This window comes from Vombatus ursinus, unplaced genomic scaffold (assembly GCF_900497805.2).
Source record: "Vombatus ursinus unplaced genomic scaffold, bare-nosed wombat genome assembly UNPS02014812.1, whole genome shotgun sequence".
In the NCBI taxonomy this organism is placed as follows: domain Eukaryota; kingdom Metazoa; phylum Chordata; class Mammalia; order Diprotodontia; family Vombatidae; genus Vombatus; species Vombatus ursinus.
Window position 1 is genome coordinate 89,095,451 of NW_020954590.1, and position 23,918 is coordinate 89,119,368.

The 23,918-nt window shown below is 35.8% G+C and overlaps 1 protein-coding gene across 1 annotated transcript in view; it reads right to left on the reverse strand.

Annotated features, from left to right (window-relative positions):
- Positions 1-23,918, reverse strand: part of LOC114054229 (protein phosphatase 1 regulatory subunit 42-like) — a 47,041-nt gene that overhangs the window by 19,166 nt on the left and 3,957 nt on the right. Inside the window, exons 3-7 of the mRNA XM_027877405.1 lie at positions 22,635-22,801; positions 18,184-18,322; positions 15,413-15,529; positions 8,028-8,145; positions 1,234-1,365 (exon numbers count right to left, since the gene is read on the reverse strand). Coding sequence (XP_027733206.1) covers positions 1,234-1,365; positions 8,028-8,145; positions 15,413-15,529; positions 18,184-18,322; positions 22,635-22,801 — 673 coding nt within the window. The remainder of the gene's footprint in view (positions 1-1,233; positions 1,366-8,027; positions 8,146-15,412; positions 15,530-18,183; positions 18,323-22,634; positions 22,802-23,918) is intronic.

Below are 23,918 nucleotides of genomic sequence, written 5' to 3' on the forward strand. Positions count from 1 at the left end.
TGTGCCACTTTTGTGTGTTTCTTATTGTCAGGAGAGTGTTCCTTAAACCAAGCTTAAATTTGCCTCTCTGTGACTCCTACCATTGCTACTAGCTTTGCCTTCTAGGGCTGAGCAGAACTAGTCTAAACCTCTCCTAGGTTTAAATACTTAAAGGACAGGTGTCTTTGCCCCATCCTGAAAAGGCTTCTGTTCCCCAGGGTAAACATATCAAGTTTGTCCAGCTGATCCTCCTATTGAGTTGATTTAAGCTCAGGCACCACCTTCACTGTTCTGCTCTGGACATTTGCTTAATAGAGTCCTTTCTAAAAGTGGTGCTCAGGATTGGGCACAATATCCTTAGCACAGATGTATGGTCTGCCCATAGTAGAATACAGACTTCCTTATTACTGGATGCTCTGCCTCTCTTTGTGCAGCACAAAATTGCATTAATATTGTTGGTTGCCATATCACACTGTTGTTTTGTATTGGGCATGAAATCTACTCAAAATCCCAGATCCTTATTTTTAAGATAAATTGCTGTCTAGACACTTCTCTCCTACCTTAAACTTGTGAAAGAAACCATTTTAACTCAAGTGTAAAACTTTATATTTATCTCTACCAATTTCACCTTATGAACTGGCCCAATGTTTTAGCCTGTCAAGATTTTTTTGAATCTGGCCTCTGACATCCAATGTATTAGCTAGGTGTTTCCCTGCTTTGTGTCATCTACCAATCTGGTATACTCTCCTGATTAGACAAAAACTGTACTGAGTATTCAATATTCAATATCTCATTTTTGCTCTCTGTGAGAAGGAGAATAGTATCTACCCTGTTTCTGCTGCCTATGGAAAATGCAGAAAATAAGTCCCAACTTAGTAGTACAGTGTAAAAAGAAGTGCTCACTTTTAGACATCCAAGGCCTGGACACTGCATGATGTTTCTCAAAATGATACTGATGAGAACATCTCATGTTAAATTATTTTTATAGTAAGATAAGGACAGAGACTATATTTAGTTAACTTCCTTTGCACAATGTCTAGAATAGTATCATTCAGTATTCATTCACTCTGCATTTATTTACACGCTAAAAGTGCTATTGCTGCTGTTGAACTTCTTGAAATATGACCTTCCTAGGTAGCTTTTGCTTGGTATTCAATGAACATATGTAGAATCAACTAAGTGACTTTTAAATTTCTTCATATCTTCTTTTAACAAATTTTTGTGTTGTTTAAGTACAGTGATTAGAAGGCTTACTTTTGCTTGAAGGGGCTGAAGTGACCCATAGCATATTCTTTTGCTTCACGTCTTTCTTGGCATCTTTGGATGCCTTCCAGTTCATTAGGAATTGTCTTTCTACTTCTTTTATTTCTTTCCCGTCAAGACTTTCTGGAGAAAAAACATATACTTTAAAAACCAGATATTAAATTTAAAAATGCTTTATTTATACTGACTAAAATTTGTATTAATGAAATTTTACTTAACATTTTTGTTTTCTTAAGGAAAAACCAAATATTTTATCATATATTACAAATTAGCATCTTGTTTTACATATACAGTATAATGATTTTAATTAATAAGAAGTTATTAAACATTTTACCTGTAAAAGAAACCTAGGGCAAGTTCCTTAACTTTGCTGGCTCTCACTTTTCTCTTCCATAAGATTCTACAACTCCAAGGAAAATCCCACATAGTGGTAGAAATTAAAACAAAACAATATATACTTACCCCAAATTTCTACCGATATAATTTAACCATTTTTTCCCCATTGGGTAAAGACATTTCACTACAGGATTTAAGATTATATGCATATCAAGGACAACTGTAGGCAGTTCATTTTCCAGTTTTGCAGTAACTGCGTTGTTAAGTATCAAATAATTTAACTGTGTGGCCAAAGAATTCAGTATTTATTGGCCAAAATGCTTGTGATAAACTTCTTCCTACTTAATTTGGCTGGTCCTTGGCAGCGATTAGATGTGTTCTATTCCTGGGACCACACTTGAAGCTTTTCTATTTGATGTCTACAATATATTAGAAGACTGAACAACACCTCTAGTAGTACTTGCACATAAGGTAAAGATATGAAGGGGTTGTGATCTCTTCTGGAATATGCAAGAGGAAATACATAAAAATACATCACAGACACATTACCTACATTCACATATGTCTGAGCATCAATGATGATTGTAAAATTAATAAAAATCTTTTTATATTCTTTATATAATTCCTGTTTTCAGGTCTACTAAGAGTAGCATACATGACCTGGTATATAGCAGTTAATAACTGAATTTATGATTAATGGTCGTTTACCATCATCATAACAAGAACTGGATGCATTTGCCAACACAACGGAGTCCTTTCAATACCCACTTATTTGGTAAGAATAATAGCAAAGGATGTTCTTTGAGAGTTGATGTGAAGCACTTTAAGCACAGTATTATAGAAAGAATGTGATTTTAAAATAGACTGCTCTGGGCAAAAATGGAAGATGGAAAGCTCTCCCTGTCTTTTTGTATATTAAATTGCCCCCTAGATAGCTACAGAGTTTCACTAATAAATGACATTTAGATAAAGCTAAACCTGTTACTAAAAATAAATGAGTTAGTTTCTAGGTTATAACTAACTCCTATTTATTTCTTTGGTGTCTGAGATAGATTTTGTCATATTCCTGCATGTCCCCAAAAGGCAATGCTCACATTTATATAGTGTATATTAGTTCATTCTCTAATTTGTGTTTTTTTTTCTATTTAGATAATTGATCCACTTATGATTTATTGTGTTATATGCTATAAGATGCTGGTACAGTCCTGTATTATGCTTAACCATTACCTAGTTTTCCAAGCAGTTTTGTTAAATAATACTTTACCCACTCTTTTGTGTTATTTGGTATATTAACATGATTTAACTGTAAGCGTTTAGTTCTAAATTTCACTTATGTTTTTTGTTCTGATCTACTTTTCTATTTTCTTACTCAATACTGGAAAAATTTGATAATTACTACTTAATGGTAAATCTGTAAGCATAACTTTTCTCATTATTTCCTTTGATATTCTTGATCTTTTGTTCTTTCATATGAATTTTGACATTATTTTTCTAATTCTATGAAGTATCATGGTGGTATTTTGATTAAATAGGATTTTCCTGTGTTAAACGTATAGATTTACACAGTATTACCTTTTTTTTTTACCATATTATGAATACTGAACTGATTAATTTTCCCTTTATTTCCATAAAATTTGTTTTGTAATTGTACTTATAAAGATCCTGTAACTGTGTTCTTGGTAGGCTAATTCCCAGATGTTTTTCCATTATACTATTACATTAAATGGTATATGTAATTTTTTCCTGATTTGTTAGTGAAATATAGAAATGAGGATGGCTTTTGATTTATAAATGTATATAACCTATAAAACCTTGGGAGAGCTGTAGTGGGAGTAGTATTCTTATTCTATATATAAGGAAACTGAGGCTCAGACAGATTAACTTGCCTATAGTAGTACTGCTAGCAAATATTGGAGTCAGTACTCAATACCAGACATTCCAAATTCCAGTTCATTGGTGTTCTTTCCACTATATTTTGTTGTCCTCTCTAACTACACCACCCCCTTCTCCCCCAGAATACAGAAATCTTTTACTTAACACAGATAATTTCTAGTAAAATGAATTTGTACTGTGAATGCTTTTCTATTGACTTCCATTTCCAATTGGAAATGAGGTAGATGTAAATAAATAAGGTAAACTTGTGCAAAAAACACTAAATCATATTCTTATAAAGTAAAACTTGTGATAAAACATTAATAATTCAAAGAATTAATGATAATGCTTAACATTAATACTGTATCTCCTTTTTTTTTTTTTAAGAAAAGTCACAAAATTTCTGAAAGTGAAGTTAGAGTTTAGAACCAAAAATTCTTGTGGTAATGATTCTCTCTTTTACCTTGATTCCAATTATTGTTAAGACAGCATATATCTGACCAAGGGTCTTACATAACTAAATCCTCAACACTCAGTTTTTCTTAATACTCAGACATGTTTATTGTCACTCTTCCAATCACTTATACTTATTGTCCCTTTTCTGGATCCTAATCTGGTAAGATATATAGTTTCTTAAAGTGTTCTTGGATAAAAGGAAGTAATAATACAAAAACATTATAGATAATATTTATTGAGCACCTTATAAGGAATGAAACGTCTAATCCTTGCCCAATAATTAGCTAATCATTAGTGATTTAGTAGATTCTGATTCTGTGGAGATTTTTTGGGGGTTGGCTAACCTCTTGAAGATTTGTTAAGATATTAAAAAGGGGTTATTTCACCTGGCAAAATGTTGCTACTGATTAGGTGGGGTAGGAGAGTCACAAGTACTGGGCAAAGATCAAGGGCGTCTTCAAAGGAACTGCATTCGTAACACTGAATTTTAAGTTCACAGTAGAAAAATCAGTGACTCAGACTGATAAATACCAATTTTAAGAAAGTGGTTCTCAAACAGCAATTATCACAGAAGAAATAGTATTCCCTTGCTTCATTGGAAACTAGCTAATCAAAGCTTCTTATTCCCTGTACTTTGTTTCCATAAAAAGCAAATTAAAAGAAAATAAGTTTATACTAAAAAATATCTCCAAACTATTATCAGACTTAATCAGAAAACTCTGACACAAAGTTTTTCCCCTCAATTATTTTCCTTCTAATTTTATATCATTTATTTTGTTTATGTAGAAACACTTAGACTTTATGTTAATTACTCCTGTGATTCTCTCCATTCCTAGTTTAGTCAAGAACTCTTCTTTAACCTAGAATGGTCAAACCTGGTCCCTTCTCTGTCCTCTAATTTGTGATATGGCTTTTTATAAGCTTTCATTTGGAAATTATGACATGTGGTGGGGGTGAGATATTGGTCTTCATTTAATTTCCGTCAGATTGTTTTCCACTTGTCTTGGCAGTTTTTACTATACAGTGAGTCCAATAATTGGAATCTTTGAGTTTATCAAATATCATGCTACTATGCTCAGTTGTTTCTGGATTTTGTGTACCTAATCCATTTCTCTGATTATTTTTTTTTCTATTTTTTAACTAGTACTAGATAATTTTGACAATTATTGCAATTTTTGAGATTTGATATTGCTAGGCCCCCTTCCTTGTCACTTTTTTTCATTATTTCAAATATAGAACAAGGGGCATTCTCCAGTAGCTATGAATAGAGAGATTAAAAAAAAAAGACAAGCTATTTATAGCCAAATGAAAAAAAAATACTACAAGTTACTAATAATATGAGAAATGCAAATTAAACGCTCTGAGGTTTTGTCTCACACTCACCATATTGATATAAAGATGACAAACAAGAAAAATGACAGTAGTTGGAAGAGTTATAGAGGGAAAGGCTAAAAAATGCATTGCTGAATGCAGGGATCTAAGACATCTCCAAAAGTCTCATGATGGAAAATGCTATCCACATGCAGACAAAGAACTATGGAGTTTGAATGCAGATCGAAGCATACTATTTGCTCTTTTTTTCTTCTGTTTTGTTTTGTTTCTTCTTTCTTCTGGTTCCTCCTATTGGTTCTAATTCTTCTTTACAACATGACTAATGTGAAAATATGTTTAATAGGAATGTATATGTAGAGCCTATACCAGAGTACACACTGTCTTGGGGAAGGGGAAGGGAAAGGAAGGGGAGAAAATTTAAAACTCAAAAGCTTATGGAAGTGAATGTTAAAAACTAAAAATAGATTAATAAAAATTAAAAAAATAAGACATTGATAAAAAAAAGTGCATTGCTGGTGGAGCTGTGAACTGATCCAACCATTATGAAAAACAATTTGTTATTATGTCTCCAATGTCACTAACATGTGCATATTCTTCAACCTGGTGATATCACTACTAGTCATACTCCAAAGAAATTTTAAAAAAGAGGGAAAGGGCTCATATACACAAAAATATTTTTAGCAGTCTTTTTTGTTATAGCAGAAAATTAGAGAGAGGTGGATACCCATCAATTGAGGAAAAGATGAACAAATTATGGAATATGAAGGCAATATAATATTGTACTATAAGAAATGATGAAAGAGATGAATTTAGAAAAACCTGGGAGGACTTGTATCTCCTGCAGGGAGAAATGAGCAGAACCAGGAGAAAAGTGTGTACAATGATTGTAACATTGTAAAGGAAAACAACTATTAAAGACTTTAGAACTATAAACAATACAATTAGCAATTGTGATTCCAGAAGACTGATGATGAAGTATGCTTTCCACCTCTTTGTAGAGAGGTGAGGGACTAGAGAGGCTAAGAATGAGAAGTACTTAGACTTGTTTTACTTGCCCGTGCTTATTTTGTTATTAGGGAGAGATTTTTTTTTTTGGGAGTGGAGGTGGGAAAGGGAAGGGATTATGGGAGTTAGTGGGGCTTAGTGATAGTGACACCAAATAAAAGAAGAAAAGAAAAGAGGTGTCAATGAAACATTAAAAAAAAAAGACAGAAAACAGCAAAGTTCAGAAGAGTTCAAAGAGGACATTGTTGAAACTAGCATGTAAATTTTAACACGTCTTTTTAAAAAATAGGCTGTGTATAATAAAGTTTTAGAGGAAATTTTATATCTGTTGATGTTTGTCAGGTTCATAATGATAAAGGAAATAAAAAATAAAAATAAATTAAAATACCTTAAGCATCAAATAAGTGCTTTTCTCCACCTACTACAGTTAGAATACAGCATTTGAAGATTTAATGTAGGGAATGAAGGAAGGATCTCTAAAACAAATTCCCCTTCAAATAGGGATAAGTATTATGGTACCATAGATTTAGAGCTGGAAGAGATCTTAAGAGTTCATCTAGCCCAACTATTTTATTTACAGAAGAAGGAACAAAGATCCAGAGAGGTTACATGACTTTCCCAGTGTCACACAAGTATTAAATAGCAGAACCAGGATTCAAAATGAGGTTTTGTGATTATTAGTAATAATAGACCACATGTATACAGCATTTTGCCTATATTATCTTTTTTGATTCTCACCACAACCCTGTGGGTATGGCGTTATCGTTATCATCATCATCATCATCATCATCATCATCATCATCACTCCCATTCATTTTACAACTGAGAAAACTGAGACTGCAAGAGGTGAAAGGACTTGCCCAGGGTCACACAGCTAGGAAACATTTGAGGCAAGATTTGAACCAGGTCTTCCTGACCCCAAGATCAATATTCTTTCTACCACATGAGGCTGTTCTTTCCACTGAAGAATGCTACCTCACCTAATAAGCTAATATCATCTAAGTGTTGAAATAACATGAAGTTCAACTTCTTGTGACTTATCTATAAATATTTCACAAGATGATCTTAAACTGTTGTTCTTGTTGCTCAGTCATTTTCAGTTGTCTCTGACTCTCTATGACCCCATTTGGGCTTTTCTTGGAAGAACTACTGGAGTGGTTTGCATTTTCCTTCTTCAGCTCATTTTCTAGATGAAGAAACTGAGGCAAACAGGGTTAAGTGACTTGCCCAGGGTCACACAGCTAGTGTCTGAAGCTACATTTGAACTCAGGTCTTCCTAACTCCAAGACTGGCACACTATCCACTGTGCCACCTAGCTGCCCCATGATCTTCAGAAAGAACCCAATAAATGATTGGCTAAACAACAGAAGTTGTCAAATGCTTATTACTTACTATTATGACTTTATTTGAGAGCTCTTTTTAAAAGCAAGATGTTCTATTGTAATATCAGCAATTACGATGTTGGTAAATACTTCATACCCTCTTTCTCCTTTTTAATTATTAGGGTCAAAATTTGCTAAGAATAATAAATATGGTGGCACAGTGGATAGAGCACTGGCCCCAGAGTGAGAAGGACTTGAGTTCATATCCAGCCTCTGGGCAAGTCACTTAACCCTGATTGCCTCCTCCCCAAAATACTACTAAATATTTTAAAGTAGATAATGCACAGACATGAATGTCATGTTCATAACCATACAGGAAAGCTGATGAGCTATTAAGCTAACAAACCCCCAAACTTGCTTATTTTTGAAAGAAAATGTTGTGCATGTAATATGTTATTTTACCTAGAGATTTGGATATCAAGATCAGTCTGTCCCTGTATTTTGGCTTGAGGCAGACAGGATTTCCATTCAGATCCATTTTCCATAATTTGGGCAACCTGTTCAGTAATAGCTCCAAATCCTGTAATTATGAAAGGAGAAGGACACAGTATTCTATCACTACCAAAATTACATTAGTTAACAGTGTTCTAGTATATTTTAATTATTTGATTATTTTAATATATTAGGTTATATTATAAACAATTATATTTTAATATATAACATACATAAAATTATATGCATATTTTGTTAGTTATTTCAATAGCATTTTAATATATATATAAATACCTTCAGTTTTTAAAAAGGAATAAAGTAATTTAATATTTAGAAGGTAAAAGTTCTCATTGCCACAAAAGCTCATCTCTGTAACACCCATGTTATAACAACTTATATTTATATATTGTTTTTGAAGGTATTTAAAGCATTTTCCTTACAACAACTCTCTTAAGTAGATAGGAAAAATATTTATTATCTCCATCCTACAGAAGAAGAAACCAAAGCTCTGAAAAGTTAAATGATTTTCCTATGTTCTCATATTTAATGAATATCTGAAATTGGATTAGAAGCTGGCTTTCCTGACTTCAAGTCCAATACTTTATGCCAAACTGCCTCTTCATATTTTCCCAGTGATGCTGCACAACTATCAATCATGGAACACCATTTGTTGTTCAGTTGTTTCAGTTGTGTCCTACTTTTCGTACTTTCTTGGCAAAGATATTCAAATGGGGCTGTTTTCCCTGAGGTGGATGTTCCGTCTAACAATATAGATTGCCTCCTGCCTGGGCCTCCCCATCCTGGGTGACTTTTGTCCATACGCTTACCACAAGCCGTCCACCCAACATGATGGGGGCCCTTCCACACTTTCTCCTGATATCATGAGAATACCTGTAGAGCAGCTGGACTAACCACCAGTTATCCCAGTTATCCTTAGCTCTTGCCATGTGACCAGTCCATCTTTTTTTGACCATACATTGCTCTGATGGCATTCTTTACACTCCAGTTCTTCCTTATAGTTCCACCATGTGGTACCACACGCCCATGTTCACTAAGCGCCTCTCCTACACACTGAGTGATACTCATTCTGATTTTACGGCTCGCTGCCATACACCAACACCCCTAACCCCTCATCCTGTACCCCCTGATCTGGGAAGAATCAAAATGGTTGAAAGGCTTATGTAAAACACATTGTAGGTGGGTTTAAGTAGGCTGCACTATGTCATCAAGGATGATTTGACATATGACTACCTGGAAAAGGAGGTAGGTCAATAATGTAGTGAGAACAAGGGATAACATTTGAATTTTCTGAGTAATCACAAAATATTAAAAGAACCAGAGGAGGGTTTCAGGTGCACTGGGTAGGTTCACCTGTGAACATAGACAAAAACTGCACAGGATGAGAAAGTATGGAGGGATGCCAATGATATTATAAAAGCCACCGAATTAATTATATATACTCATCAACTTGATTCTAGTTGTCTTTCTAATTGCTGCTGGGAAATATTAGGCTTTTCTGCAGGTGGAATTTGTTGACTGTGTACAATAATCCCAATTAAAAGGAGAGATCAGTGAAAATGTCAGTTTAGGGGCAATTAGGTGGCACAGTGGGTAGAGCACCAGCCCTGAAGTCAGGAGGACCTGAGTTCAAATCCGAGCTCAGACCAAATACTTGACACTTACTAGCTGTGTGACCCTGGGCAAGTCACTTAACCCCAACTGCCAAAGGGGGGGAAAAAAAAGAAGAAAAAAGAAAATGTCAGTTTACACAGATGTCCCATTACACAGTACTTCTACACAGAACCAGAAGGTTAGAGAAAAGGTGACATTTGAATTTAATTCTGTGTGGCCCATTGGCCACACTCTAATTTAGGGGTGGGAACAGGCAGCAGGCCCAAGATCTATCTTCTCTTGTTTAAATTGGTCTAGCCCATTTTAGAAGGAAAATACTGAAGGCAGAAATTATAGAGAAGTTGTAGATTAAGTCAATTTATGTGTTCTTGCTATCCACATTTGACTCATAACAAATCACATATACAAAGTACTCTGCAGTTTGCAAAGCACTTTCCTCAGAATAGAGCTATGAGGTTTGTGACTGTAAGTAGTATGAAAATCATTCTAGAGGAGGAAACTGAGTTCAGAGAGATTCAGGTACTAGCCCACAGTTGGCACAGTTCTCCCGAGCTCCCCTTTTTCTAAGATCATGCTCATTGCACACAACAGCTTACCATCTTGCATTAACTCCTACTTCTATCCCCTAACTCAAGTTCATTCCTTGGCCTTCAATGTCAGATAGCTTTTTATCAATCCTAACTCACTTCCTTTCAGCATTATTCTTTCTACTAACCAAGTCTGCTGGCCATGTATTATTACCTTCCATTTTTGCTTATTTTTACCCCCCTTCATGTCAAAATCTTTTTTGCAAGGTGAGTGTTTTAGTAAGGTTCTTCCTCCTTCCCCCCCTCCAAATTCTTCCTGGAAAAATCACTTTATGTGAAGTTTCAACGGAAATCCCCTTTCTCACCTAAAAACATGTATTAAACACAGATATTAAATATTGGAACTTTGGCTGTATTTACATAATTAAACTATTCTGTTAAGATTTTTATCCTCTGTAATGCTGGTCAATAGGATAAAAGAGAAGCTGTAACAAGTGAGGCAAAGGTAGAAATCTTAGTGATAACAGTTAATAGGTTAAACCCTCTTAGGAAAATTTGGCTTGCCTTAGAAAAAAATTTTTTAAATTGAGTAGGGCCTCAGCCCTACTGATTTCACACCTAGGCACTTGAATGTTTGTTCAGTGGACACATCTGTTTGATTCTAAGTAATGGCTATAAAGACTTCATTACCTCATATATTTTACATATAAATTATCCTTAGATTGGAAACCTTTTTGTCCCAAGACAAGAAGAGTGTATCAAACTTTTGGACAATACTGAAGACAATATATTTATGACCAAAAATTAGCTAATAATAGCAAATTAAAATCTATACAGACAACCTGTGATTACTGAAGCAGGCCTTTAGATTTTTGATAACTTTTACTCATTTGATAAATGACTCTGAACATATTCCCTCTGGTGTATATTTATCTAAGACTATACTAACCCTGTGCTGAAATATGATTATACTTTGGACATCCTCTGGTTGTTCATTGCCTTTCTGTCTTAGATAAAATGTTTTCACTTTCGAGCCTTTCAATAAGCTATACTAAAGGGACCAGACACTTTTCTAGGCAGTCGGTTTGATAAATGATCATGTCATGCTATCACTTAGGGGTCTCCTGCAAAGTACTGAAGAGCAAATTATATTTCACAGGCAGGAGTGAGTGCCTTAGTGCCTCTGTGGACATCTGCAGCAAGGGCAATCGAATTCTGCACAATTAAGGATGGCCCTTTATAACCTGTATTTGACCAGTTTGTTCTCATCTTTATTGGAAACGTCTAGCTCCACTGCCCTAACTGTATCAACACACAGCAATTTGTCACTACTGTGACTACCTGTCATAATCTTCCTGAGAAAATCTATAATTTTCCCCTTGTTCCTGACTAAATTGTGAAGAGTATAAATTTATCTTTTGGACAATATTCTTGCCACAATCAATAATGAACAAAGGCCAAATAAATTGAGACCTCAGAAAACATGACAGGCTTAGAGCAGTCTATTCATTTGTGTTTTATAAATCAAATATTTAGTTTGATGGACAAGCATGTTAATTTTTTTATTTCTACCATTTATCCTGAAAATAATACATTACACAATAATATAATGACCCTAAAGCCAATAAAACAAATTTGATAAAACAACTAAAATCCTACTATGGAATAAACTTGCAATTTATTTAAATTGTATTGAGTTATTAAACTTTGTGGGCATAAAAGATTAACATATATTTTTTCATACTATCAATTTCTGTAAACTTTTAATAAGACTGGCTAGATCCATTTGATTAAAATAATTAGGCAAATGTAATTCTGGCCCTAATGTAGAGTTTTTTGGACTTAAATTACATAATCAAATTACCTGGAAAATGTCCAAACTCTCACTTTTTGTTGTATAGATAAAACATTAGGTTTTTTTTTCACTAAGTATTTTATTTTTCCCTAGTTACATGTAAAAACAATTTTTAACATTCGTGTTTAAAACTGAGTTCTGAATTCTCTCCCTTCCTTCCTCCCTACCCCTCTGTCCCCCCCATTGAGAAGACAAACAATTCAATTTATGTTATACATGTGTAGTCATGCAAAACATTTCCATAATAGTCAAAAGCTTTTGATTTATGCACAAATAAAAGTTTAGTAAAATAAACACAGAAACCCAAAGTTAATTTTACTTCAACTAAAATTATACATTGCCATTAACCTGCACAGTTACACTGGGTAGATCATTTAACTTTGCTGGATTCATCTGTCAAAATGAAGTGCTCACTGAACTAGGAAAATCCCAAGGTCTCTTCCACCTCTAACATCCTAGGTTCTGGGTCATACTGGAGGCAATATTTCCAACGACAACCTACTGCTAAAGTCAAAACCATTACTTTCTCCACTTCTTATTATTAATTCTAAAAGAATAGTTAAGTCAGAATGGGAACATAACCAAGTATGAGCCATTAACAAAGGCTTTTCTTAGTATAAAAACCTTTCTGCATTAAGGCATAACAAATATACTGTTTTCAAATCAGCATTTTGTGGGGCAGAACTAATTCTCAGAAAGATCTGAGTTCCAATTCTGCCTCTGGTAATGGCGACATAACCCTGAGCAAGTCACTGACCTCTGGTTACTTCAGTTTCCTTATCTGTAAAATGGAGGTAATAATATCACCTACCTCTCTGGGTTGTTGTGATGATAAAATGCGATAATATACGCAAAGTGTGTTGAAAACCTTAAAGCCTTATGTGTTATCTATTTATTTCTATATTTAGTCAGGCTCATCTGTACAATGCCACGGCAGACTCTGAAAGAAAATACTTAGTTTGAATTGCAGTGTCCCATTGACATGGCTCTGCATGGACAGGCTTCCAGGATTATTGGTTTTATTACTTGCTGGACCATTGTAATCCTTGAATTAGAATCTTATATAGCTTTGCAGGACTAATTATGCCAAAGTCAAGCAGATATAAGTGCATTTATTGATTTCTTTCCATACAAATCCATTTACCATCATGTAGACAAGATCAGAATATATTTACAACTATAAATGGAAGACCAACTGCATTATATTTTGGGGGGATCCAGACCTGTGATTTAATTGACAATGGGCAATTAATTGGCAATTTCTCAAAGGCTCCTTTTACCAACGTGGATCAGAACGTTCTCTGAAATTTATAATCATCAAGTTGTTTGCGGGGCACTGAGAGGGTGACTTTCAGGAAGCCAGGATGGGTCAGAGTCCAAACTTGAATCCAGGTCTTCCAGACTTGGAGGGCCCTATATCCACTACATCACACTGCCTCTCCTACCAACCCATGGACTCATCTTACTTCTTACATATATTTCTTTCTTTTTTTCCTGTAATGTGTTACAACCAAAAACCAAAAAACCTCAATAGGTTCTCTTGTGTTACTTCCAACATTCATATACATTACATCTTTTGTAGGTACTTGACTCTACCATAACACAGATTTTCTGAATTGAAAATCTGCTAACTTTTGGAATACAAGATAACGAGGAACACAAATTTTCCCACATAAGCTTTGCCCACGATGGTTAGGTTCCCAGGCCAATCTCCAAAGACTACTGAGTCCATGGCGGACATAAAAGAAGCAGCAGCTAGTGACGTGCAATCAAGGTGGCTTCAGAGCCAGGATGACCTAACTCCAAGTCCTTGCCTCTTACACATCCTGGCTGGATGACCCTGGTCCAGTCACAACCTTTCAGTGCCCTCAGCAAGTTTCTTAAGATGTTAAGTCGCAGAGAAGGTGTTGACCTGAACTGGCAGTAGGAGTTTCTTCCTATACCAGAGAAATCACAGGTCCTGTCCCTCTTCCTATCTCCTATGAACATGGAGAATGGAAAAAAAAAAAAAAAGATTTAAACACAGAAGTTTTGCAAACGCCTGGCTTCAGGCATGCAGATATTGCCCAAGGAGATTAAAAACCCATTTGCAATCTACTCTGGTTTGCTGATTTTCAGCAGACATCTTTAGCTGTCAGTCTCTAAATCCTCTGGTTTGCTTTTCTCCAAACCCTAAGTCGGTGACTGAGCTAGCTAACCAACCTTTCGGGAGACTCTGCATTGTTACACATGTAAGAGAGCAGACATCTGCAGCCACAGCCTCCGTGGGGACAGAGCATCCCTCTGCTTAACCACTTGGCTAGTTCTCATAGCCTGAGCATGGGTCTGTTGTCTTAGGCATTCTCAACAACCTTTCTGAACGTGTTTCTTTGTCTATAAAATCAGGATCACATGACATTTTGGAGGTTACCTAGGAGAGAATCAAATGATAGCTGCTTATGTTACATAAAATTTTAAGATTTATTAATAACATAAATTTATGCAGTGCTTCAAGATTTGCAAGTGATTTATACATATTTGATTCTTACAATATGTGAGGCAATTATGGGTATTTTTATCCCTATTTTACAGATGAGGAAACTGAGGCTTGGACAGGTGAAGTGCCTTGGCAAGGCCACACACAAGTGAGGTTTGGAGCTTGGGTTTCTTGACATCAAATCTAGGGTTCTTTCTCTATTGCCCCTGAGATAATGTGCGCAAAAGCTCTTTGTAACTTACAGTAAAGTGTTCTCATAGATGCTACATAATGGGAACAGAATGTGACAGGCAGTCATTTCTGAGTGAGGGACAGCCTAGAAAGCCAGTGGGGAGACATTAAGTAAAATACTCATTTTTATCACCTCCCAACAAAAATGCACCTAAAATCACAAAAAATAATTCCATAGCAACATTAATCAGAAAATTGATAGACTATAACTTCATCTATGCATTAATTAGAATTACGTTTTTAAATATAACAGATCTGGAAGAAAAAATTAAAAAAACTATCCCATAAAGGCTTGACTGAGGCAGTTAAATACCATGCATAATTCTTAAAACTCTTTTTTAGTTTTGGCAATAGGATTACTATTACCTCTCTTCAAATTCTTTGATCAAACTTTCCAAACAGCTCCTGTTACAACTACCATGAAATAAAACAGCCCACCAACATGGTAATAACGAAGGATGAAAACGACTACTTTTTTCCTTAAAAAAAGGATTCCAGGGGGAAGAGATTTGGAGAGAGATGCAAATAGTTGTGGTTTATAGTATAGCTTAAGAGTGATCTGACAGGTTTTAAAGTAGAAAACTTTATAGTCAATTAAAAGTAAAAAATTCTCTACCAAAATTTCCCTTAATACCTTCACATGAAGAAGTTGGTTGTCAACTGCTATAAGCTGAGTTAGGTTCTCCAGTGTTTCTAAGTCTTTTATTTCATCAATATTGTTATTGCTGATATTTAATATAGAGAGGGAATTCTGTAAGAAAATTAATTAGGACAAATATATGTTAGGAAACTACCCATTTGAATATCATATATGGTAACTTTTTAATACCTAGTTCTCGATCAAAAATTCGAAATCATTCATATAATCTCTTTATTTTATTATTTCAATACTTCAACAATCTGTAATTTTGTTGCTGTAAGTTATCATTCCACTGACAGTTTGCTACCCTCCTATGACTTAGTTAGCTTACAATATAATTCATAACCTTGTTGCCACACTCTCTCTGAACTTGGCTACTTCTTGGACAACCAAGACACAGACTGTCTATTACTAGGTCTGTCCTCTATCCCGCTAGGGTGTATGGGGTGTTCAGGAAGACTATGACCTCTGGTGTGAGGGCTTGCTGAACCTTTTTCAGGGCTGCTTGTCCACTTCTGGTGTCCACTTGATTCACCCAACTCTCACCCGTGGCTCCAAGAAGCTGTAGGATGCATAGAAGCCACTCCCCAGTATACTGTTTCAGGCTGAAGGCAACTAACAGGCCTCAAAACCCATTGGTAAGTTAGGGGAATGTCTACCCACAGCACGTGAAGACTTCCCTGGGGGGAGGAGAACAATTTGTTCCAATGGTGGCCACGAAGATGGCTGAAGCAAGGAACTGTGGAGCACTCAGACATCAAAGCCATCAAAGATGTCAAGGTCATCCACTGCATCCTGGGCCATTGCCAATCATTTGATTTTTGTCCTGATGCTGGATTTTGATGACTCGGGAAGAGTGAGGGAATGAGGCTGATGACTTTGTGAAAGTCTGCCTTGCTTAAATCCAACTTACAAGCAAGCCAAGACATCACCTCATGATGTCATTGATTCTCTTAGAAAATGAAGGACAACAACAACTTTCACCCTGTTGGAAGCCCTTTTGGTTTGGGAGGAACTCTGCTGACAGCCTTCAAGAACCCAGGGTCAGCCCTAAGCCACAACAGGGCATATACTTCTTGCTGTGTATAATCAGAGAAGCTTAGAGTTGGAAAGAGGGGTGGGATGATGTGCTCAAGGTTATACAACTCTGGTCTCCTGACTCCCAGGCCAAAGTTCATTCTACTATACCATCATTGTATATGAGGAGACTTCAGGAATTAGGATAGTGGACCTTGATATCTTTGACTACAATACCTCCAATAAATCCCAATCTGTTCCCCAGTGCTATCTAAAGTCTTTCTCCTTTGTGACAGAATCTGGACCACATTAAGGGGCCAACAGATATCCAATACTTTTGAAATCTCTACAAGGCTCAAATCAAATCTGTTGCCTTATCTTTCGTTCTGAAAACAGGACAATCTCTTCCAATTAGGTCTCCCTGATGCCTAGTCTCTGTCATCCAATATACTGGCTATCTCTCTCAACCTTTTGCTACCTGCAAACTTAAGTTTCATAATGATATGGTTTCCAAAAGTTCATTAAGGTCACAAAAATCCCTTATTACCAGTAGCTTTATAGGTTTTGCCTATGGAATTTTTCCTCTGAATATGTTGTAAATAAATAACAGTAATAATATTAAGCACCAAGGTAATCTTTGCTTAAATGATAAGTTAGCAATATAAAAATAAATAAATGCTCTTTTTAGGAAATATATATGTATATACAGACACAAGCTCATTACATATCTATTTATATATATACATATACATATATATACACACACACATACACATACAGTTAAGAGCTGCATCTGTTTGTATGTATATATACAGATATACATATGTATTCAAATCACCAAATGTTTATTGTCTACTCTGTACAAAACTAGTTACTGGGTGGCATACAAAGATGAGTAAGAAACCATCCTTGACTTCAAGGAGCTTATTATACACACACATACACATTACCATACATGTTTTCACTAATGTGTCACAGGTAGTCAATAAATATCATGATCATGTCACTCCTAAATAGTTTTCCAATGTACTGGGGCCTGAAATTCCAACATTATTCATTGTTTTGGGTTAAGGTATTAAAGGTCTGGAAGATCACTGTTAAAAATGCAAATGTTATTTAAAATAGGTGGTATTTAAAGATACAAGTCTATTCTATATCTACATGTGTGTTCTCAATTGTTTTTCAGTTGTATCTGACCATTTCCTTCTCAGCTCATTTTGCGGATGAGAAAACAGGTAAACAGGGTTAAGTGACTTGTCCCGGTTTACACAGCTAGTAAATGCCTGCAGCCGGATTTGAACTCAGGTCCTCCAGATTCCAGAGCTGGCACTTTACCCACTGAGCCGCCTAGCTTCCCTCTATATCTACCCAGATACGCATTTTTTTTAGGTAGCTAGGTGGTACAGTGGATATAGTGCCAGACTCGGAGTCAGGAAGACCTGCGTTCAAATATAGTCTCAGACACTAGCTATGGGACCCTGGGCAAATAATTTAAACTTCTGTTTGCCTCAGTTTCCTTGTCTGTAAAATGAAGATAATAATAGCACCTACCTCCCAGGGTTGCCGTGAGGATCAAACGAGATGATATTTGTAAAGTACTTTGCAAACTTTAAAGTGCTATGTAAATATTAACTCTCTGTATATTAATTTCTAATGTACACAATGTCAATCTATTATCTTCCACTAATCTCCTTTATAATATGTCAGTCACCAAACTGCTTTATCAGAAAACTAAGAGATGGCCTTACTGCCAAAGACTGAAGAGTTCTCGGATCAAAAAGAAGCTTTTCTCCAAGGGGAAGCCTCTGGCTTTCAATGTGTAGCTCTCTGAGCTTTTCTAGTCCTTCTAAACACTCTACTACAGCAATGTAGTTGCCACCCAGATACCTGCAGAAGAAAATAAAAACACACATTTTGGAAATATAATTCCATGGAAACTAGTGTTGAAAACTGTTGATGAAGACTCCAAATAAACTACCCACAGCATTCATTTGGTCTTCTAGTTCTAATATTCTATCATTCTACAAATATCTTAGGGTCAACACTCATAGTCACAGGGCTGACAGGGACTTCATGATATCACTGAGTATTTTCTGCCTCGGAAAAACTTTGTCCATTTTTAAACTTTCTCCATTTATCTGGAATGAATATCTTAAAAAAATCATCATCTCTTTTAGGTAACTTGGCTCAGGGTCTAATAACTTTTCCAGACTATAAGTAGTTTTTCAAAACCTTAATCCATTATCACTCTTGCGGTAACTTTAGTTTCTTTCTTCTAGTGAAGAGTTCAGTGTGGATTAAAAATAGCTAATTGGGTTAGTGTTTGCCTCTTTTCTAGAAAATTCAAATGCTAAATCCAATTAGATTCTATTTTTATTCATTCAGTATGTACCTAACAAGGCAAAAGTATCTATTCTGGTTGCAGATCATTACTCAGAGTAATTCTTCCAGATCATCTAATTAACAGCTACAGGAATAGCATGGCAACTTCCAAATTTTTTTGAACCAAAAATTTATCTAACCAGACTATTTTTCCAAAGGAAACTTAAGAACCTTGTTACAGGTTAATATGATCTGAACAACTGGCCCAAAATATTAAGATGAAATGTTCATTTACAGCTACTAAAATTTGGCTTTTGTCTTTTGCTTTTAAGAAATTCAGCAAGCTTAACATTGCGGATAACTCCAGACTGAGTGCCAGAAGTATGGGATCTTCTCCTGGCTCTGCCTTATCATCAACGCTCTGACTCAGTGCCTCATATTAAGAAATGTTTAAAAAAAAAAAGTCTAAGATGGTAGATGAAAACACCATTCTTTGACCAGCTCAAATGAGGGAGAGGTTCAAGTGTCAGTCTCACCCCACCCTGCCTTCCATCCTTGTTTGTAGATTATGTGGAAAGTCCTCTGTGTGGTCTATTAGTTGACTACTAGTTCACCCCGATTATGTGAGACAAATTTCCCTAACCTTCCTTTCCCTTCCTCAGCCCTCCCCAGCCCCAGCCTCAATGTATTCCTCTTCCCTTAATTGCCATTTTCCCCTTAAGATCATCAAGCCATATCAGAACTACTTCTAAACCTAGTCTAATTACACTCTATGACCCCTGATGGTAATAGAGTTCAGATAATACATATGTATCATTTCTCCACATTTGAACATAAGCACTTTATCCCTGTTCAGTTCATTATGATTGTTTCTTTGTTTACTTTTATGTTTCTCTCAACTCCTGTGTTTTAACCATAAAGTTTCTATGCAGCCTTGATCTTTTTTCATTAGGAATGCTTAGAAGTTCTCTACTTCATTAAAAATCCATTTCCCCCCTATAGGATTATACTCAGTTTTTCTGGGTAAGTTAGTTCTTGGCTTATAAACCCGTATCTTTTGAGTTAGCTAGGTGCTTCAGTGGATAGAGTACTTGGCCTAGAGTCAGGAAGACCCGAGTTTAAATGCGGCCTCTGATACTTACTAGCTATCTTACTGTTGGCAAGTAATTTTGTCTGCCTCAGTTTCTTCAACTGTAAAATACAGATAATTGCATCTACCTAGCAGGATTGCTGTGAGGATGAAATGAGATGATATTTGTAAAGCACTTAATACAGTGCTGGCACATAGTAGGAATTATAAAAACTGCTTATTCCCTTCCCTTTCCCCTTTTGAACAGTGTATTCTAAGTTCTCAGCTCTTTCATAGTGGCAGTTGCTTAATTATATAATTCTAAATCATGTGGCTCCTGGGTACTTGAATCCTTTCTTTTTGGATACTTGAAATATTTTTTCTTTCACTTGGAAACTCTTAAATTTTGGCTATAACATTCCTGGGAATTTTCTTTCAGGAGGTGACTGGCAGACTCTTTCTATTTCCACTTTGCCCTCTGGTTCTAAGAGATCGGGACAGAATCCTTCCTCCCCTCCCCACTTCCCAATTTCTTGATATAAATGTTGAGGCACTCTTTCTAGTCATGGCTTTCAGATGGTTTAGTGATTCTTTAGATTTTTCTTTGTTTTCCAGGTCAGTTGTTTTTGCTATACCTTTATTATAATACTTTTTCTTTTGTTTTTTCAGTCTTGATTTTGCTTTAATATTTATTGTCCCATGGAGGCACTGGCTTCTCTTTGGTCTGTTCTAATTTTCACAAAGTTCGCTGCTTGGGCAAGGTTTCAAATCTCATGTGCTAAGCTATTAATTCCCTTTCATATTCTTTCTTACACAGTTCTTTTTCTCCAGCACTTACTTTCTTTATAAAAACATTAAAAAAATTTTAAACACTTGCTTTCCCTCTTCCAGGAATTCTAGTTAAATCTGTGCCCAAGCTATGGTTTTTTTTGGAGGGGGGTGGGGGTTGGAGGCATTACTTGCAGACGTTTTGGAGTTGTAATCATAGGTGGAGTCATAATCATAGTCACAATCATAATCATAGGTCCTCCCCTCAAACAACAACTTAATGTTTATAGATAACTTAAAAGCCATGTGATTCTTTGTACCTTCTGGTCCCCTTTAGCCACTTTGATGTGTCACTGCAGAAGCAGAAAAACCCCACACAGGACCTTCCACATACTCTACAATCTCGGAACTGTCTGTAAGAAGCTCTTCCTGATACCTCTTAATTCTAGTGCTTTCACCTCTTATTGGGGGGATTATTTCCAATTTATTCTGAATATGCTGTGTTTATACAAAAGCGCCAGGATGTCATTTCCCGCGTTAAACTGTGAGTTCCTTGACAGCAGGGATTTCCTTTTGCCATTCTTTGTATCACCAGCGATTAGCATAGTGCCTGACACATAATGCTGTTTAGTCATTTTCAGTCATGTCCAATTCTTAAATGACCCCTTTGAGGATTTTTTTGGTTAAAGATACTGTAGTGGTTTGCCATTTCCTTTTCCAGCTCATTTTACAGATGAGGAAACTAAGGCAAACAGGGTTAACTGACTTGCTTGGGGTCACACAGCTAGTAAGTGTCTGAGGCTAGATGTGAATTCAGATCTTTTTGACTCCAGAGCCAGTGCATGCTAAAACCTGCCAGAAGTGGTATTCCAATGATACAGACTTCCAGTACCCAGGGTTGCCCCCATGCCACAATGAGGCATTAGAAGAGGATTTGTACATTTCTTTGATGCAAAATCATGCTTGTTTAATTTCTCACCATGTAAGTAAGCTAGCTCTAAAGCAATGAGGCAGGTTCATAAAGGCAGTAGGATGGACATACAGGACAGTGTCACAGACTTCGGAGTTTGAAAGACCAGGCAGGGTTCAGCAACTACCTCAGCATTTACTGACTATACCTCCCTCAGCAAATCACATTACCCTGCTGGGCTTTAGCTTTTCTTTGTCTATATAAAATGGGAATAATAGCATTACACCTCATAACGTTGACGGAGATAACAGAGATAAAGTGCTTTGAAAACTATAGACAGGAATAGGAATATTGAGCAGGCCTGTTATTTCATTAGTATAGCAAATTCCTGGGTGAAAAAACTATTTCAGTGCAGGTTTATTACCAGTAACTGAGGGAGTTTGCTTTTTTGCCTTTTAGGGACAAAACGAGACAACACCGAGATATTTTTCTCCGCTAAAATGGAGAGGAATAAAACTTACAGTTTTAGGAAGATGCTTAGAGAACTGAGAGGTTAAGTTAATTGGCTAGGGTCACAAAGTTAGGTGAGATGCAGAATTTGAATCTAAGCCTCCAAGGCTGGCTCCCTATGCCTTACACCAAGCTGCCTCTAAAGTGCAGGCTTTAGGAGTGGCTAGGTGGCACAGTAGATAGAGCACTGGCCCTAGAGTCAGGAGGACCTGAGTTCAAATCCGGCCTCAGATACATAACACTTACTAGCTGTGTGACCCAGGGCAAGTCATTTAACCCCAATTGCCTTACCAAAAAAGAAAATAATTCGCAACAATAAATAAATTATTAAAGTGTAGGCTTTAGAATCCTATAAATAATGTGAGCTACTTGGGAGACACAAAGGAAAATCACTCTTATTACATGCCATTTACTTTTGAAACTAAACAACTGGAATCATGGCAATGGACAGTAAATATAAGATGAAAATTACTTCTACATATTTACTTGGCTTTCCCAGTGGCAAATATTACTCATTACAACTATATTTAGGTCTTCAGGAAGTTCTATCTCAACTGTTTCAAGTCATTATACATGTAAAAATTGAAATTTTCCAGTAACAGAAAAAAATCAACACTTACAATTTCTCAAGTTTTCTCAATGATTTGAGGTTTTCTATACATGATATGCAGTTGTTCTGTAGATACAGGTGTGTTAGATTTGTTGCAAAACTCAAATTATCAATTTGGCTAATGTTGTTATCATACAAATATAAAACACTGAGATTTTTGCATAGAGAGAGGTCATCCTAAAAGAGAAAAAATATATTTTACTGATTTTTCAACATTAACTTTATTACAAAGTTCTTTACTTAATTTTTTAAAAAGTACTTTATTTACTCATTTTAGATATTTTAAGTACTTTAAGGTACTTTTATAAAGAGTTATTAATCATTTTAAAGATATCTATCTTATCTTTCATCAAGTAGCACATTCAAAAGTTAGTTTCACAAACAGACTATAACATTCTGAAACACTCTCATTAAGCTTAGATATGTTAAGCCAGATTTTCCCAGTGCCAACACTACCCCTTACATGCAAGCTCTGGTTATTCTGGAGTCTACATGAACTATTTCAGCTCACCTTTCTCTTGAGAGCTCCATAGGGGAGGGAATGGAAGTTTTGGAGGGGAGGGAAGGTTAATGAGGAGAATGGAAGTTGAAATTTGGGAGAAGAGGGCATTTGGGGATGAGACATATCTGTGTGAGGCACCATGAGGGCACTGGATATCTGGGTAGGTAGGAAGAGGAAAGGGTAGTGAAGGGCAAATGGGTCAAAGCCAAAGACTAACTTCCCATTTTAAAAAATTCTTTAGGGTAGTAAAACTAGCAACACAATTCAACTGATGATTATCTTACTATACAGTCCTTGGCTGTATTAAGTGGCATTTCAGAAACCTAAAAATATTAATATAGCTTCTAAAAGCATTTAGCAAAATAGAAAGGCATAAACACTGAGAAAAATCTAACTTTGAAAGTACCCATATATACAGGGTAAGATCTTGAGATTTTGATTGAACCAATCCAATTAGTCTTTAAACATACCTCAATTAAATTATATGTGCAAAAGGATTAGATGTCAGGATGTTTTTCCAAGTATGGTACTCTCCTTGTTAATCACAGAAAATTTTAAAAATAGCTAAACCATTCAATTTAGAAATCTTTTAAATCACCGCTCTAAATCAATGGTGTTAAAACTCAAAAAGAAACAGATCCCTGCCTCAGAAAACTACAAATTAAAATTATCTATGTTGTATTTTTATTTATTTTGTTAAACATTTCCCAATTACTCAGGGGTTTTGTGGGTTCAGGTATTTCCTAGGCTATTTGTTCCCCACAAGGTTGACACCTCTGCTCTAAATTTTAG